Below are 17,805 nucleotides of genomic sequence, written 5' to 3' on the forward strand. Positions count from 1 at the left end.
TGTTATTTTCAGACAGAGGGTTCGGCGCAGAGTTGCACCGGCGGAGAGTCCACAAGGAAGAGCCAAGAATAGTGCTTGTGGGGATAGGAGATGAGACCATCTGTACGACCGAGCGAGGTTTTGGCGGTGACGAGTATGGAAACAATGGAATGGTAGATGACATCGTCCCGACTGCGGACTCAGTGTTCGCCGAAGAGTGTGTGTTCAAGGGAAAGAAAGAATTGGTGTGGCCCACACCGTCAGGGTTGAGGTAGTAGTTGAAGGAGGCCATTGGATCAACCATGATCTTCTTGTTTAATGGCTCTAGATCGGAATCAAAGGTGCAGAGTTCTTGTTGCAGATCCGAAGATGATCGTTTCTTCAAGGAGGAGCCACATAACTCATAGTGGCCAAAACCAATGCTCTCGAGCTGGAGCATAGACATGGAATGTGATGATGCACGACCCGGCAGCTCCCTGCTAACTGATGACTCAGAAGCCGAGCTGGAGAATTCCTTGCTGGAAGGTGACTCGGATGCCGAGCTATATAACGGAGAGTTGTGTAATTTTTTGGGAGACCTACAGGGAAACAATATTAGAGTGCCTGGGTTTCTTTACCCAGGGTGGGCACTTCGATGCTTAAGTCAGAGAATTGGAGATTTTTGAGAGAGCTAAAGAGCTGCGAGAACTAAATTGCATACCTTCTCTCAGGAAAATGGTGCTTTTATATAGATGTGAGCAATTAGAGACCTCCTGTAACGGGACCTAGATTCCTGAAGAGCCGTTTCTGCTAAGTTAGGAGAGAATATCTCCGTCGATTACGCAATTTGCGCAAAGAAATGAGGTCCGTCGGATCAACTTTGATGCGGGTAGGGCGGCCTACTGGGGTGATCTACTTACTCAATGCCGAGGTGTGACTTGGATGCCATGTGTCATGCTGTTATTCAAAGGTTGGTCACCAGGTCTCTAGTAGGTCTCTGGAGATAGGTCGCCAGGTCGGCAAAGGTAGGTCGCCAGGTTGGCAAAGTTATGTCACCAGGTCTCTAGTAGGTCTCCAAAGGTAGGTCACCGGGTCAGTAGAGCTAGGTCGCCAGGTCTCTAGTAGGTCTTCGGAGGTAGGTCGCCGGGTCTCCAGTAGGTCTCCGGAGGTAGGTCACCAGGTCTCCAGTAGGTCTCCAGAGGTAGGTCAGCAGGTCTCCAATAGGTCTCCCAAGGTAGGTTGCCAGGTCGGCAGAGGTAGGTCTCCAGGTCTCCAGTAGGTCTCTAGAGGTAGGTTGCCAAGTCGTCGGAGGTAGGTCTCCAGGTCTCCAGTAGGTCTTTGGAGTTAAGCTGTCAGGTCGGCGGAGGTAGGTCTTCAGGCCTCCAAAGGTAGGTCGCCAAGTCTCCATCATTTTGGCTAAGGCAAGTCATTAACTACGTGGTTCCAGGGTGTCATCCAACTATTTTGAGATGCCATGTGTCATGATGTTGGTGGAGGGCCAAATTTGCCCTCATCATGCGCCATTTCTCTTGGTCGCCTCATGAACTACAGAGGGAATGGTGGACGGAACCAGATGAGGAAGAAAAGACAAGGTGGCAACATCTCCATTTCCCTGGGTGCCTTTGGTGTATCGGATGAGCTAGAAAAAGAATGAATCCTGTCCAAAGCAGTTGCCACCGGCGATTGTGCTGCAGGTGATGATGACATGGCAATAGAATTAATGTTGCTCTTTCCCAATGGGTGTGGATTGGGGAAAGATTGTGATCGATTAAGAAATTGTGGTTTCTGTAGGGAAGGTGGTGGAAAATTGTTATTTTTGGACAAAGGGTTTAGTGCAGAGTTGCACCGGTGGAGAGTCCACAAGAAAAGAGTGTGTCCATCTGTAAGATTAAGCAAGATTTTGGCGGTGACGAGTATGGTAACAATGGAACGGTAGATGGCATCACCCCGACTGCAGACTTGGTGTCCGCCGAAGAGTGTGTGTTCAAGGGCAAGAAAGAATTGGTGCAGCCCGCACCGTCGGGGTTGAGGTAGCAGTTGAAGGAAGCCATTGGAATGACCATGATCTTCCTGTTTAATGGCTCTAGATCAGAATCAGAGGTGCAAAGTTCTTGTTGCATTTCTGAAGATGATCATTTCTTCAGGGAGGAGCCACACAACTCACAGTGGCCAAAACCAGTGCTCCCGAGCTAGAGCATAGACATGGGATGTGATGATGCACGATCTGGCAGCTCCCTACTAGCTGATGACTCAGAAGCCGAGATAGAGAATTCCTTGCTAGAAGATGACTTGGATGCTGAGCAAAGTAAGGCCGATCTAGAAGATAGCTTGGATGTCGAGCTATATAATGGAGAGCTATGTAATTTTTTGGGAGACCTATAGGGAAACAATATTAGAGGGCCCGGGTTTCTTTACACGGGGTGGGAAACAATATTGGAGATTTTTGAGAGAGCTAAAAGTAAGAGAGCTAGAGAGCTGCAAGAACTAAATTGCGCATACCTTCTCTCAGGAAAATGGTGCCTTTATATAGGTGTGAGGGATTAGAGACCTCCTATAATAGGACCTAGATTCCCAAAGAGCCATTTCTGCTAAGTTAGGAGAGAATATCTGCATCGGTTACACAATCTGCGCAAAGAGCTGAGGTCCATCCGATCGACTTTGATGCGGGTAGGGTGGCCTAGCGGTCAAGCATTATTACTCTAGAAAACTGAAGAAAACAGACCTTGAGAGTTTGGCAATGAGGGTTTTGAGAGTGAGAGTTTCGAACATTACACCCTCTCAGCACCCTAACACTATTTTATTAAGATAAATTTGAGTAATCACAAGGAGGCCCTTAGTTGGGCAAGAAATTACAAAGAACATAACATAGAAGGGATGGGCCCGGAATAAGGCCCATTACAGAAAAGAACATAAACAGTAAGAAAGAATAAACAGCCTATGGGCCATTCGGCCCATCTTCTCTACACTCCCCCTCAAGCTGAGCATAGATGTCAATCATGCCAAGCTTCCTAGTATCATGCTAAAGTTTTGCCTTAGGAATGCCTTTGGTGAGAAAATCTGCCAACTCTCCTTCAGATGAGATGAAAGGAAGACATACTTCACCCGAAGAGACCCTTTCTCTAATGAAGTGTCGATCAACTTCAATATGCTTAGTTCTATCATGTTGCACTGGATTGTGAGCAATGTTGATGGCAGCCTGATTATCACAGTACAACATCATTGGCTTGTCATGTTCAACCCCAAGTTCCTTCATCAATGATTTTAGCCATAATAGTTCAGAAACTCCATGTGCCATGGCCTTGTATTCTGCTTCAGCAGAAGACCGAGCAACAACCGATTGTTTCTTGCTTCTCTGAGAAACAACATTACCAGCCACCAAGCTGCAATACCCAGAAATAGATCTTCTGTCATCAATGTTTCCAGCCCAATCAGCATCGGTGTAGGCTTCAAGTTTCATATGACCATGCTTGGCAAACAGAATTCCCTTTCCTGGGGAGCCCTTCAAATAACATAGGATTCGCTCTGCTACAGCCATATGAGTGTCTCGGGGAGCATGCATGAATTGGCTAATGCAACTAACTGCATATGCAATATCTGGCCGAGTCATGCATAGGTACAGAAGTTTCCCAAGTAGTCTCTAAAAGATTCCTTTGTCTTCTAACAATGTCCCATCTGAGGCAGAGAGTTTATGACTCATATCAATAGGAGTAGCAACTGGTTTAGCACCCATCTTTTCAGTTTCAGAGAGCAAGTCAAGAACATACTTCCTTTGGGAGATAAGAATCCCATCCTTGGATCGAGCAACTTCTATGCCGAGGAAGTATCTAAGTTCCCCCAAATCTTTAATCTCAAACTCTGTATGGAAGAAAGATTTTAGATCATGAATTCCTGAAACATAACTACCAGTCACTACAATATCATCTACATATACAATGAGGTATACTGCCAGAGGTCCACTCCTCTTCACAAAAAGAGTATGATCAGACTGTGTCTGCACATAACCAAAGTTAACAAGTGTTGTTCTAAATCTCTCAAACCATGCTCTAGGGGACTGTTTTAGTCCATAAAGGGATTTCTTCAGCCTGCATACCTTTCCTTTCATATCAGTTTCGTACATCCGTGGAGGAAGAGACATATAAACCTCCTCATGTAATTCACCATTCAGAAATGCATTCTTCACATCCAATTGATAAAGGAGCCAGTCAAAGTGAGCAGCTAAAGATAGAAGAACCCTCACAGATGTCATCTTGGCAACAAGTGCAAAGGTCTCTAGATAATCAATCCCATATGTCTGTGTATAGCCTGGCCTTATACCTTTCAATGGTGCCATCAGCTCGATATTTGATAGTAAAGACCCACTTGCAACCGACTGGATCCTTCCCTTCAGGCAAATCAACCACTTCCCATGTGTCATTCTTGTGTAGGGCATCAATTTCAGACCTCATAGCATCCCTCCATTCTGGAATATTAAGAGCTTCTGACACAGACCTGGGAATAGGGTTAGAAGCAACAGAAGATAGATAGGCAAAGTATGAAGGAAAAAGCAACCTATAAGAAAGGTGCTTGGAAATGCAGTGAGCAGTGCACTTTCGTTTTCCTTTCCTAACAGCAATGGGAATATCAAGGTCAGGGAAGGATGACTTCAATGGTGTTGAAACTGTACCTATTGTCTCATCTGTGACTGGAAGTGTATGAGGCTCATGTGTTGTAGGAGAAACAACCTGATCATTTCTGAATCTTTGCCTTTGATACACCTTGGGATTGAGGATAGGACGAGGCGGTAAAGGTGGAAGAACACTGGGACAAGGAGAATGGAACGACTGACCCGCCCTTGATTCATTTGAAGGAGAAGCAGGCTCATCAAAAGATTCAACTGGGACAGGAAGAGGAAGAGCAAACACTTGTGACAAATCCTCCCCCTGTGGACAATGTCCATCCGGAGAGGAACCATAAAAGGGAGAAAGATCATTAAAGGTGACATCCATTGAGACATACCGAGAGCCAGTCTTTGGATCAAAACAACGGTAACCCTTCTATTTGGGGGAATAACCAAGGAAGATACACTTGTGGGCTTTGGGTTCAAATTTATGCCTTTGGACACTTGGAACATGTACATAACAGGAGCTGCCAAAGACACGAAGAGGAATAGGAAAAAGATCCTTGTCCGGATGAAGGAGATTGAAGGGAAACTTAAACCCTAAAACCCTGGATGGCATACGGTTTATAAGGTAAGTGGCTGTGAGAACGACATCACCCCAAAACCTTGTAGGCAGGCTATTTATTCTTTCTTACTGTTTATGTTCTTTTCTGTAATGGACCTTATTCCGGGCCCATCCTTTCTATGTTATATTCTTTGTAATTTCTTGCATCCACTTCTCGTAGGATGGATCATCTTCTGGGGGAGCCTTCTTGCTCCCGGAAATAAACCCCCACTTTCCTCTACTACATATATAAATCTTTACGGATTGTGACCATGCAAGATAATTAGTTCCATCTAGTTTAACTGTGGTCACAGTCAATAAAGAATCACCTGGAGTCCCCTAAACCGGTCCATATTCAGTACCAATCTTGTTTTCAAATTCTGAGGAGTTCATCATGTAAACACTTCAAATATGATTTCAGATGGTTTCTACAAGTGTACCGAATGAGGATGAGCAAGGACTGAGTTCAACCAACCTCAAGACAGCAATACACAAGGCCAAACTACACCCTAAAGTTGCAAGAACCAAGACTGAAGTAGAACCTTGGTTCGGCCTTCAAGAAGTAGTCAGAAAACTTCTAAGCATTGTGCACTCAATCGAAGTTCCTTTTCTAATCAGGGACTTCAAGGTAATCACCAAAAAATAGCCAAGAAGAGTAAATACCAGTCTGTATTGATGAAGAGACCTTTTTACAAACACAGTGTGGGCAATAGAGAAGACCCCACTATCAAAGGTGAAAAAAGTCTCAAGAACAATCCGTACAGGCCCCCAAAACACAGCCAAAAAGAAGCAACAATTTGCAGCACCGAATCCAAGGATGTTTCGGCAGTTTTGACAGTCCAAAAAGGAGTGAAAACAACCCAGAAATCTCTGGGTTAAACTAGATTAAAAGACGGCCGAATAGCTGTATAGAAACAACCCAGAAATTTCAGACACTTCGACAGTCCAAACACAGAAAAATAACCCAAAAATCTGAGCACAACTTACAATATTTAAGCTTCAAATCAGAAACCAAGCTGTTTCCCTTTTTTTCTCTGATTCTTCCAGGCCACCGAACCCCTTCTCCAAGAGATTTGAGTCTTGGGCACCTTCCAATGACCTCCAAGAATCAGGCAACACGAGCTGAAGTTTCCAGCCCTAGAATACTGAAGTTCAGGCCTGCTCTGATACCATGAAGAAAACTGAAGAAAACAGACCTTGAGAGTTCGGCAATGAGGGTTTTGAGAGTGAGAGTTTCGAACATTACACCGTCTCAGCACCTTGACACTATTTTATTAAGATAAATTTGAATAATTACAAGGAGGCCCTTAGTTGGGCAAGAAATTACAAAGAACATAACATAGAAAGGATGGGCCCGGAATAAGGCCCATTACAGAAAAGAACATAAATAGTAAGAAAGAATAAACAACCTATGGGCCATTCGGCCCATCTTCTCTACAAGAACATGGTCCAGATAATAGATCTATGTAATAGGTCGGCGAGCACGCCTTATAGGTCATCACTTATACCCTACTTAGCTCGGCCAATCTCCAAAGGAGGTCGCTCCTTAAGTGGAGGTCCTTTAGGTCGGCCAGGCCAAGGTACTTTAGGTCAGCCATAGGCAAGGTGCTCTAGCCGACCTGCTGGGGTGATATGCTTACTCAATGCCAAGGTGTCATTTGGATGCCACGTGTCATGTTGTTATTCAAAGGTTGGCCGCCAGGTCTCTAGTAGGTCTCTGGAGGTAGGTTGTTAGGTCGGCAGAGGTAGGTCGCCAAGTCGGCAAAGGTAGGTCGCCAGGTTTCTAGTAGGTCTCTAGAGGTAGGTCACCAGGTCAACAGAGGTAGGTCACCAAGTTGGCAAAGGTAGGTCGCCAGGTCTCTAGTAGGTCTCCAAAGGTAGGTCGCCAGGTCTCCAATAGGTCTCTGGAGGTAGGTCGCTAGGTCTCCAGTAGGTCTCCAGAGGTAGGTCGTCAGGTCTCCAATAGGTCTCCAAAGTTAGGTTGCCAGGTCAGTAGAGGTAGGTCTCCAGAGGCAGGTTGCCAGGTCGCTGGAGGTAGGTTGCAAGCCCCTTCCTCCAGTCTAGAACATCGCCTTTCTACTCCACTTGAAAGTGATATCCCTTCCTTAGACACTTCTACTTCAGATGCTAGTTCTTCAAATCTTCTTCTTCCTTCTACACACATTTCCCGGCCTCCTGACTGAATGGTTTTCCTTCAAACCATAGCAATTCTCTAGTCTTATATTCAACATAATTCCTCATTCATACTAGTAAGCCATTAGCAATCCACACTGAAAAGAGGCCATGGATACAGAAATTCATGCTTTACATGAGAATGACACTTAAGAATCTTGTGCCTACTCCTCAAGATGCCTCCACCGTAGGGAGTTGTTGAGTTTATACTATTAAGCTGAAATTTGATGGATCTCTTTACTAGTATAAGGCTCAATTAGTTGGCCAGGGATATAATCAAGAGTACAGTATTGATTAGGAATATACATTTGCTCCAATTGCTAAGATCACCATAGTCCATGTTCTCTAAACTTTGTCTATAGTCTATTCTTGGTCCATTTGTCAGTTGGGTGTGAAGAATGCTTCCGTTATGGTCAGTTGAAGGAGACAACCTATATGAAGCCTCCTCTAGATACTATAGTGATCCTTCTTTAGTTTGTGAACTAAAAATAAATCTTTATATGTGTTGAAACAGCCCCCCCCGGGCTTGGTTTGAACAATTTTGTGATGTTGTTGTTGTTGTTGTTGTTGGGTATAATCAGAGCTCTTTGGATCACTCTCTCTTTGTCTATAAAAAGCCTCGGGGTATTATTATTCTCCTGTTGTATGTTGATGATATCTTGTTGATTAGGTGGGAATGATGATGAAGGAATTCACGAATTGAAGTACTTGCTACATAATTCCTTTCACATAAAGGACTAGGATTCTCTCACTTATTTCTTGGGCCTAGAAATTCAACGTAGTTATCAGGGGAATTTCATTGTCAACAAAAATATTCCTTCCACCTTGCTAAACTAGCCAACATCACTAATGATAAACATGTTGATACTCCTCTGGAGCTGAATGTCAAGTTGTCTAAGTATGATGCCACCTTGTATCACCAACTTGTGATGTCTTTCATATATCTCACTATGACTCAATTTAATATTTCACATGTTGTTCGGGTTGTTAGTCAGTTTCTTTCTGCTCCTGGTCAACCTCATATGACTACTATTCATCACATTATTCTTTATGTTTGGGGCATAATTTCTTAGGGACTCTTCTTCACCTCTTCCCCACTACTAGGTGATGTGTCTTTATGGGTGACTCTCTCATCTCCTGGAAGTGCAAAAACCAATAAATGATTTCCAAGTCTTCCACTAAAGCGAAGTATAGGCAATGTCTTCTGTTTGCAGTGAGATTGTCTGGCTACAAATTCTCCTTACAGATCTTGGTGCTCATTCCTACTTCTACTCCTCTATATGCTAATAATACTAGTGATATCAAGAATGCATCTAATCCTGTCTTTCATGAGAGGACATAGCATATTGAGGTGGACTCTCACTATCCGAGACCTATTTGTTATTGGATCTATATCTCTTCCTCATGTGGCCTCAGAAATGTAGATTGCTAACATCTTCACAAAGGCTATGACATCAGTCTAAGGGGGAAGGTGGAGATTATGTGACCTGATGTATTTTATTAGTATAATCCCTATTGTACTATGTACATTACTTGTTTCATTATTCTTTTTCCTTTTTCACCCCTATAAGGGCATTCTTGTAATTGTACATATCTTTTAATATAAAGGAGTATCTTCGGGGTGGGGGTTAATTTATTCTGGACACCCCTGAATTTGTTTTAATCTCTTTCTCCATTTCAATCAAGAGGGTTAACATGTCCCAAAAATGAGTGGCAAACATGCAAATGCTTAGATGGATGAGTGGAAAAACTGGAAGGGAAAGGGTTAAAATTGAAGCCATATGAAGGAACCTAGGAATAGCTCCAATAGGAAATAAAATGAAAGAAAGTACACTGAGATGGTTTGCTCATATGCATAGAAAACCATAAACAACACCTGTAGAAAAAATGACCTCTTACAAGTTGAAGGGGATAGAAGAGCTACAACAAAACCAAAAAGAACTTCGGTGTAAATAATAAGAAATGATTTAAATACCCATAATTTAATAATGGATATGGCTCTGAATAGAATGGAATGGCAAAATAGGACTCATGTAGTTGACCTCATATAGTTGGGGCAAGGATTAGATGATGATGATGATGACCTTATCATCTCTTCCTCATCTACTTCTTTACGTCATTCCTCCATGTTTCTCATCCTCTTGACCACCATGGGTGTGCTAGTTCCATTAGTTTGTTCTTTGTTGTTTTTGATGCCATGGATACTATGATGTGTGCCTTACTAGATAATGACACTTGGGATTAGACTTGTTCATGGGCCGGGTCGGGTTGGGTTTGGGTCGGGCTTTGTATATGTATCAACAGAATACACTCAGGCCTGAACCCGAGCCCGGCCCAACCATCGGTCCTAACTCTTGAGCCCGAGCCTGGCCCTCATATAAAGCCCGAAGCCCGGGCACGAGCCTGAGCCCAGCCAGAAATTTGAAAACAGATTTTTTTCTTTTTTTATTCAATAAAAAAGTGTTTTATTTATATTAAAAACCTTCAAAACTCAAAAATAATAAACATCTCACTATTACTTGGAAAAAAAGAGAAGAACAAACAAAAAATATTGTATATATATTTTTTATTAAATAAAATATTTTTTTATTATTTAATATATAGTATCATGTCAGGCTCGGGCTCAGGCTCAGGCTCAAGCTGGGCTTTTTTGAGAAAGCCCGAGCCCGGCCCGAAAAAAAGTTGGGCCCAGTGCTTTAGGCCTAAGCCCGCGGGCCTTAAATTATGACCAAGCTTGACTTAATAACGGGTCGGGTTGGGCCAGCCCGTCAGGCTACCCGGCCCATGAATAGGTCTACTTGGGATTTGGTTCCTCGTCCTTGTGTTGTTTCTCAACTTCCTCTTTTTGGTAACAAATGGGTCTACTCTACGAAATCGAAGTTTGATGGTAGCATTGAGTGATACAAGGCATATCTATTTGCCCAAGGATATACATAAGAATATGATCTTGATTGTGAAGAGATATTTACCCTTATTGTTAAGATGACAATTATCCGACTCATAATTGCTCAATCAACTCTTCGCGAATGAACAATCTTTAGAATGAACGTCACGAATAATTACCTTAGTGGTTAGTTGAAAGAAATTGTCTATATGAAGTCTCCACCTGGTTATCATTCTAAACAATCTCTAGTTCATCGCCTCAAAATGTCCTTATATGCATTTAAGCAGGCGCCTCATGCTTGATTTGAGCATCTTCACACTGTTCTTGTCGATATTGACTAACAACAGTGCACATGGTTCATTTCTCCTTTCTTCATTATCATGCTCACCGCATCGTCTTCTTCTTGTCTATGTTGATGACATTCTCAGTATTGGTGATGATACCAAGGGCATTTAGCAGCTTATACAATTACTTCAACGCTCCTCCCATATGAAGGATCCTTGTCTCATTACATATTTTTTTTTGGCTTGGAGATTTAAACCTCATCTAGGAGACACCTTGTAACCTAACATAAGTATATGCTAAATCTGATCAAATTGGCTCATCTTACGAACAGCAAGTAAGTCTTTACTCCTATGGAATTGAATGTTATATACTCTAAGGATGATGGAAAACTCTTAGCCTATCCTTCTTTGTATCGTCAACTTGTTAGAAGCCTTATCTATCTTACACTAACTTGTCTTGGCATTGCCCATGCTGTTAAAGTTGTCAGTCAGTTTGTATTTTCCCCGTGTCATCCTCATCTTTCAGTTGTTCAACGCATTATCCATTACCTCAAAGGGAGTATGGATTTTTTTCCCTCCTCTTCATCCACTTCTCTACTTTATGCCTACTCTGATGCTGATTGGGCATGATTTCCTGATTCCCATCACTCCACCAATGGGTGTTGGGTCTGATTGAAGGTTTCAAGGTGGGTAGAGATGGTCCTTGTATCTCTCATCTTCGGTATGCAAATGACAGTTTGATTTTTCTGGATGCTTCGGTTGAGTACGTTTTAAATTTGAGAGAAACTTTGACCAACTTTGAAGGTTTGAAAGTGAATCTCTCCAAGAGTGTGTTGATTGGAGTGGAGGAAGTTAAAATGGAGTGTGGAAGTATTATTTGAATGTGCTGAAGCTTTTGAATGTAGAATTGGAGTGCTCCCATTTACTCATATGGAATGTCGATTGTGGGAAGCTTCAAATTCAGGTGTTTTGTGGAAACCGATTTTGGAGAGGGTTGAAAGAAGGCGGGATGGCTGGAAAGCAAAATATCTTTCCTTGGGGGGTTTACCCACTTATTATATGTCCTTATTGAATCACAGGTGGCTGAAAGAGTCGAGAAGCTTCAGAGGGATTTTTATGGGAGGGTGTGGGTGATGTGGACGCCGGAAGCAGCAGCAGCAGTAATTTAGTGTTCTCAGCAGCAGCAATTTAGTGTTCTCATCCTATCTTATCTATTCAGTATTCTTGCCTTATCTGCTTTCAGTAGTAGGGATTAGTGGGAGTCTTATCTATTCAGTGTTCTTATCTTATCAGTTCAGTAGTATGGATTAGTAGGGAGTCTTATCTTATCTTATCAGTTCAGTAGGATAGATTAAGGGAGTCTTATCTTATCTTATCTTATCAGTCCAGTAGGATAGATTAGTAGGAAGTCTTCCTAATTAGCAAGGAGTCTTCCTAAAAGTAGGACTCTTATCTCTTGTAATCTCCTATTTAAGGAGCTGAGAATATTGAATAAGATCATGGAAAATTTCAGTCAAGAAAGAGAGCAGAGGAGAGTTTGGTGATCTCTTGAACAAATCACCATTAAGGCACCAAGATAGGTCCCTCAAGAAAAGGGAGGAACAAGGGAAAACAGGAGGTTCTCCCCGTGGACCGACCCGTGACGAGATCCTACGCCCGGGCCCGTAACATTTTGGTATCAGAGCAAGAAGTCATGGGTGACTTTGAGCAATTGACGTCTAGGGTTCATGATCTGGAGCACAAACTCGTGGAAAACAGCAAGGGGGTCCGCGAGATCAAGGATGACGTCCGAGAATTAAGGCGCTTGATGGAGTTGTACTTTTCCAGCAAGGAAAGGAACCCGGAAGGGGCTGCAACCACAACCAGTCGCCGGCCAAACATGGCAGAATCGTCCGGCAAGCAACAGGTCGTTGCCCTAGCATAGGTTAGCAACACCCAGAATGTTCCGATTAAGCAGGAATCCGGTGTCGTCGAGGATTCCATTGACAAGAGTTCAAAGAAGAATAAGAGCAACTACTCCAAGGTCGTCATCGCTGGTGAAGGAGCTTGTATGCCTCATGTTGCGGCTGCAAATGTTGCAAAAGAGTGTTTGTTAGCTGCAGTCAGATCAGATCCTAGGGCTGCACATATCTGGGTGAATCTTTCTAATGCATACTATTTGGCTGGTGATCATAGAAGTGCTGGAAAGTGCCTGGAGAAGGCAGCAAAACTGGAGCCTAATTGCATGTCAACTCGATATGCTGTTGCGCTTCACCGTATCAAGGATGCAGAAAGGTCTCAAGATCCCACTGAACAACTTTCATGGGCTACGAATGAAATGGCTTCAATACTCAGAGAAGGGGACTCTGCAACAATTGAGCTTCGGATAGCATGGGCAGGACTTGCCATGGTTCACAAGGCTCAGCATGAAATTGCAGCAACGTTTGAAACTGGACATAATGATTTGACGGAAGTGGAAGAGCGAGCTCTGTACACACTAAAACAAGCAGTAGAAGAGGATCCAGATGATGCAGTTCAGTGGCACCAGCCTGGCGTTCACAATCTTTGTACTCTACAGTTCAAGACATCTCAGAAGTACCTTAAGGCTGCAGTTGCCCGCGACAAAGAATGCAGCTACGCATGGTCAAATCTTGGTATCTCACTGCAGCTGTTTGAGGATGAACCCTCTTCATTGGAACCCGATCCAGGAGGGCAAAATCATTCCACCTATCCGGGATTCCTTTGACTATGTTTCAAGACACCCATCCTGAATTCGAGCTTGAGGACAAGCTCGTAGTCCAGGAGGGGAGTAATGATGTGGACGCCGGAAACAGCAGCAGTAATTTAGTGTTCTCAGCAGCAGCAATTTAGTGTTCTCATCCTATCTTATCTATTCAGTATTCTTGCCTTATCTGCTTTCAGTAGTAGGGATTAGTAGGAGTCTTATCTATTCAGTGTTCTTATCTTATCAGTTCAGTAGTATGGATTAGTAGGGAGTCTTATCTTATCAGTTCAGTAGGATAGATTAAGGGAGTCTTATCTTATCTTATCTTATCAGTTTAGTAGGATAGATTAGTAGGGAGTCTTCCTAATTAGCAAGGAGTCTTCCTAAAAGTAGGACTCTTATCTCTTGTAATCTCCTATTTAAGGAGCTGAGAATATTGAATAAGATCATGGAAAGTTTCAGTCAAGAAAGAGAGCAGAGGAGAGTTTGGTGATCTCTTGAACAAATCGCCATTAAGGCGCCAAGATAGGTCCCTCAAGAAAAGGGAGGAACAAGGGAAAACAGGAGGTTTTCCCCGTGGACTAACCCGTGACGAGATCCTATTCAGTGGGCCCATAACATTGGGAGGGGGAGGAGGGGGCAAGAAATTTCACTTGGTAAATTGGGAAAGAGTATGTAGACCAAAGGAGAGGGGAGGTTTGGGTCTGAGAAGGGTGAGGGTTTTCAATAAGGCTTTAGTTGGGAAGTGGTTATCGAGATTTGGTTTGGAGAGCGAGGAAAATTCACTATGGAGGAGAGTGGTGGTGAGGTTTGGGTGGGAGCCAAGGGAGAAATGGATCATGAAGTTCAATCAGGAATTCAGACTCTAACATGCTTTTCAATAGGGGATGGAGCAAGAATTAGGTTTTGGGAGGGTGATTGGTGTGGGGCAGGCAAGTTGAGTGAGTTGTATCCCAGGCTGTATAGGCTGGCTGAGTCTGAAGTAAATGTTAGTCACTGTTATGAAAGAAGGGGGGAACAACTGGTTTGGTGCCCAAAGTTCAAAGACCTTTATTGGATACAGAGGTTGATAAATGCATTACATTGCTGGAGAAATTGGAGGGGGTGAAAGTTTCAGCTCAGCCAAGGGATGAACTATGGTGGAAAGAATGCTCAAATGGGAAATTATCCGTGAAGTCTTGCTATCTTGCTCTCAGTACGGACCATACAGATTCAAATCAAACTGTTGGTGTGTGGGGAAATCTGAGCCCTCCCAGGGTTGAAGCCTTTGCATGGCTTGTGGCTATGGATAGCATCTTGATTGTTGACCATTTGAAATCCAAGGGATTAATATGGCTAATATGTGCTTCGTGTGCAAAGAGCATTGCTAGCCATTTATTCTTCTCTTGCAAGATTTTTTTTTTTTTTTTGTGTGTGTGGAGGTTGTTTACTGCATTGTTTGGAGTAAGAGACTTTCAACCAAGTTCAACTGCAGAGATTTTTTCTTCATCGCCAAAGATAAGAGGAAACAAAAAAGCAAGGTGATTTGGAGCTGTGTGCCCAGGAATATGCCAAATGAAACAATCCCTGCCCCTTAATTTTTGGACCAGAGGAATATGTATGTATGTATGTATGTATTTATGTATAGTAAAACAATGAAGTAAGATATACCTAATGTTATTTACTTAGTTTTAAATGAACTAGATCCATAATTATCTAAAAGCACAAGTTGAATTTAATATCTTGCAATTGGTCTTTTAGAAAAAATTATGGTGATTACTGAAAAGAAAAGAGAGGAGGGGGAAGAAAACTTAATGGCAACATTAGACACCAATTTAAGGTTAAGGCAAGATATTGACAACTAATATAACTAAAACTAAAGACTGATTAATGCTCAAAGATGAATGCAAAAATCATTCAATTGTAGACTTAAAATTCATAAACACGATATGGATTTTCCTTAAATAGAAAAGTAAAATGTGTGACTATGAGAAATATAGCCTAGATCTGCCACCAACAAGATGCTACCAATACAGCTTCCAACATGATCTACAGCCGCCCATTTCAAACATGTTTTGTACTTGTATGTTGCCATTGATAGGGTTGTACCTTTGAGATGGCAATCATGTTTGAGATGTGTGGCCATAGATCATGTTGGAAGCTGTGTTGGTTGCATACCATAGGTAGCAGATCTGATGCTTGAGAAAAGCTAGTGCTTTGAGAAAGTATTTCTTATATCCACACATCCAGAAAACTCTGCTGGGCCAGTGAGTTATTAATTTTGTTTTAATCTACTAGGTTCCATGTAAGAATTCTGGATGTGTGGTGGAAGGTGTATTTGTAGTAGCTGCAGGAGTAAAGAAGATCATATCCCTATCTTACTCATTAGTACTAGGAGAAAACTTGATAAATAAGTCTCACCTCTGAAACAAATGCCTTGCAGCTCCAAACAAAGGCCCCCTGGAAATTATCATTTAAGAGTTAGTAACCAAACCTAGAATAAAGCACATTCAACTAGTGTTAAGCCTTATGTGGGTAACTATTTTGATGAGAATCTTATGTAGGTTACTTGTGCAAAGGCTATGAATCCATTAGACCATTACTACTTTCTATTTTCCACTTCTTGGTATGCTTAATGAAGTTCAATCCCAAGGGTATGATTTTAATGAGTTACAGTATAAGTTTACTAGGGGCATCTGTACTGCAAAAGGAACATTTAACATTTGATTCCATGAATACCATACTTTTCTTCTCTTATATAAGCATAGGTCTTAAGGGTATCATAATTTCCTTTGGCAAGCTGCACATGATCAATACCTATGCAGCTTTACTTGGGGAAGAGAAGGTTGAGTACTATATCCATTTGCCTCCGAAATATTTTCATAAGTTCATATTTAATCATATTAAGTAGTGACACGAGGGTAGACAGCAAAGCACAATTTTTTTCACTCCATACAATTTTCTCTTCTTCATCTCCCTAGTATGGTATTATCATTTATAACAATCCAAGTTCATTTATAGAAAGAAATGGATGGCAAGAATATAAAATATTTCTGATGATACACTCCAGAGGAAAAAAAAAGGAAAAAGGAAAAGCATCTAAAATAGAAAAGTAAATGCATACTGCTCCATGAGCTGCTTGCTGATGACAATGATCAGATGTCGCAACCCATACTTTTGGGCAACCATCCTCTTTCAAGGCTACAACCTGGACCAATGTAGAAGGCAGAGTAGGATCAATCAACAATCTTGGAAATTGGGAATGAAACCACATATGAAAAGATATAACAATAAAACCACTGCAGTTATTGACTATAAACAAGATCAAACTTAAGTTGTCAGTTACTACCTACCTAGTGATTTGAATCAAAAAAGGTAGATGTTCAAGACTGCTATCAGCCTTGAACCCTAATAGATTTCAGGTTCGAAAAAGGAGAAAAAGGTATAGAGGAGAGAGGAGAAAGAGTAGAGAGAGAGAGCAGTAGAACACAAGAATTGAAAGGAATGACAGAATCTGAATATTCTGCTGCCGCCACTTCTATTTAGTATTTATAGGTTATGCTAGTTACATGAAAGGACAAATCTGCCCTTGGTATTTACATAACACATAAAACAATATAAAACTGAAATATAAATAACAACTGGAATAACAGATTGACCATCAGCTAACCCTAGGATGACTAGGGCACATTCTACCCTACGGACAGAGTGGGACCACAGCTGTGGGGCCCACACCAGTGTTCTCTACAGTATTAAATCATACAAAGGTGTTAATGCAAAGAGAACATATGCATTATGACTTAGTTCTGCCTTACGAGTCAGATGATTCTCTCACTGAAAGCAAATATAATCTTTAAAAAAGTGTGAGATTACTACATCAAATTTGTAAGGCCCTGTTTGGCATCACTCTGGAGGATCGATTCTTTCTGATTCTATCGGTCTTCCAGATGAGAAATGCACTTGGCAACTTTCAATTCGTTTTTATTTCCAATCTGAAGTGAAAATATGGGCAGAGTAGGCGTTTCTCAAGAGTGAAAAAATTTTGCTCCAAACAATTGAGATTCATTGGAGTGCTAATTCTCGCTATGTCCTCCCTTTAAAAACCAAACACATACGTCATATTTACACGTGAGAGCAGGGGTGAAATAGTAAATTTACACAAACAAAACATCTATTGATCAAAACCCCAAAGACCCATCATTTTTTCCTCATTTCTTCCCCCCACCCTCTACTACGGCTAAGTCTACTCTTGAACCACTTGGACGACAGTATAACTCTCAGGTATGCATTTTATTTTTCACTTTTTTCATTTTCATTATGAAAATGACTATATTAATGATCCGTTAAACTGTTTAGGGTCTACTGATCAAAACCCTAGACTGATTGTTTGTTAATCTCCTTCTTTCCCCCACCATCTCTAACAGTTGACTCTACTCTCCAGTGGCACTTGGACAATGTCAATCTCCCAGGTAGGTATTTTTTTTTTTTTTTGGTAAAAGGTAAGGTAATTTATTCATCAAAGAAAATTTTACAATAAAGCCCAGGCTATTAAAGGCTGCCCGGGACCACCTCAGACTACAATCTCATCCAAGACTGAGAACAAAATAAAAGACGCAAATTCTT

At 41.9% G+C, this 17,805-nt stretch overlaps 1 protein-coding gene across 7 annotated transcripts in view; it reads right to left on the reverse strand.

Annotated features, from left to right (window-relative positions):
• Nucleotides 1-17,805, reverse strand: part of LOC104593890 (yacP-like NYN domain protein) — an 87,717-nt gene that overhangs the window by 8,802 nt on the left and 61,110 nt on the right. For all 7 annotated transcript variants that reach the window (XM_010253957.3, XM_088887848.1, XM_088887849.1 and 4 more), the window contains 2 exons: nucleotides 16,307-16,390; nucleotides 15,604-15,642 (listed from right to left, as the gene is read on the reverse strand). In XM_010253957.3, the coding sequence (XP_010252259.1) occupies nucleotides 15,604-15,642; nucleotides 16,307-16,390 (123 nt within the window). The remainder of the gene's footprint in view (nucleotides 1-15,603; nucleotides 15,643-16,306; nucleotides 16,391-17,805) is intronic.

This window comes from Nelumbo nucifera, chromosome 5 (genome assembly GCF_055504915.1).
Source record: "Nelumbo nucifera cultivar China Antique chromosome 5, China Antique-T2T, whole genome shotgun sequence".
Classification (NCBI taxonomy): domain Eukaryota; kingdom Viridiplantae; phylum Streptophyta; class Magnoliopsida; order Proteales; family Nelumbonaceae; genus Nelumbo; species Nelumbo nucifera.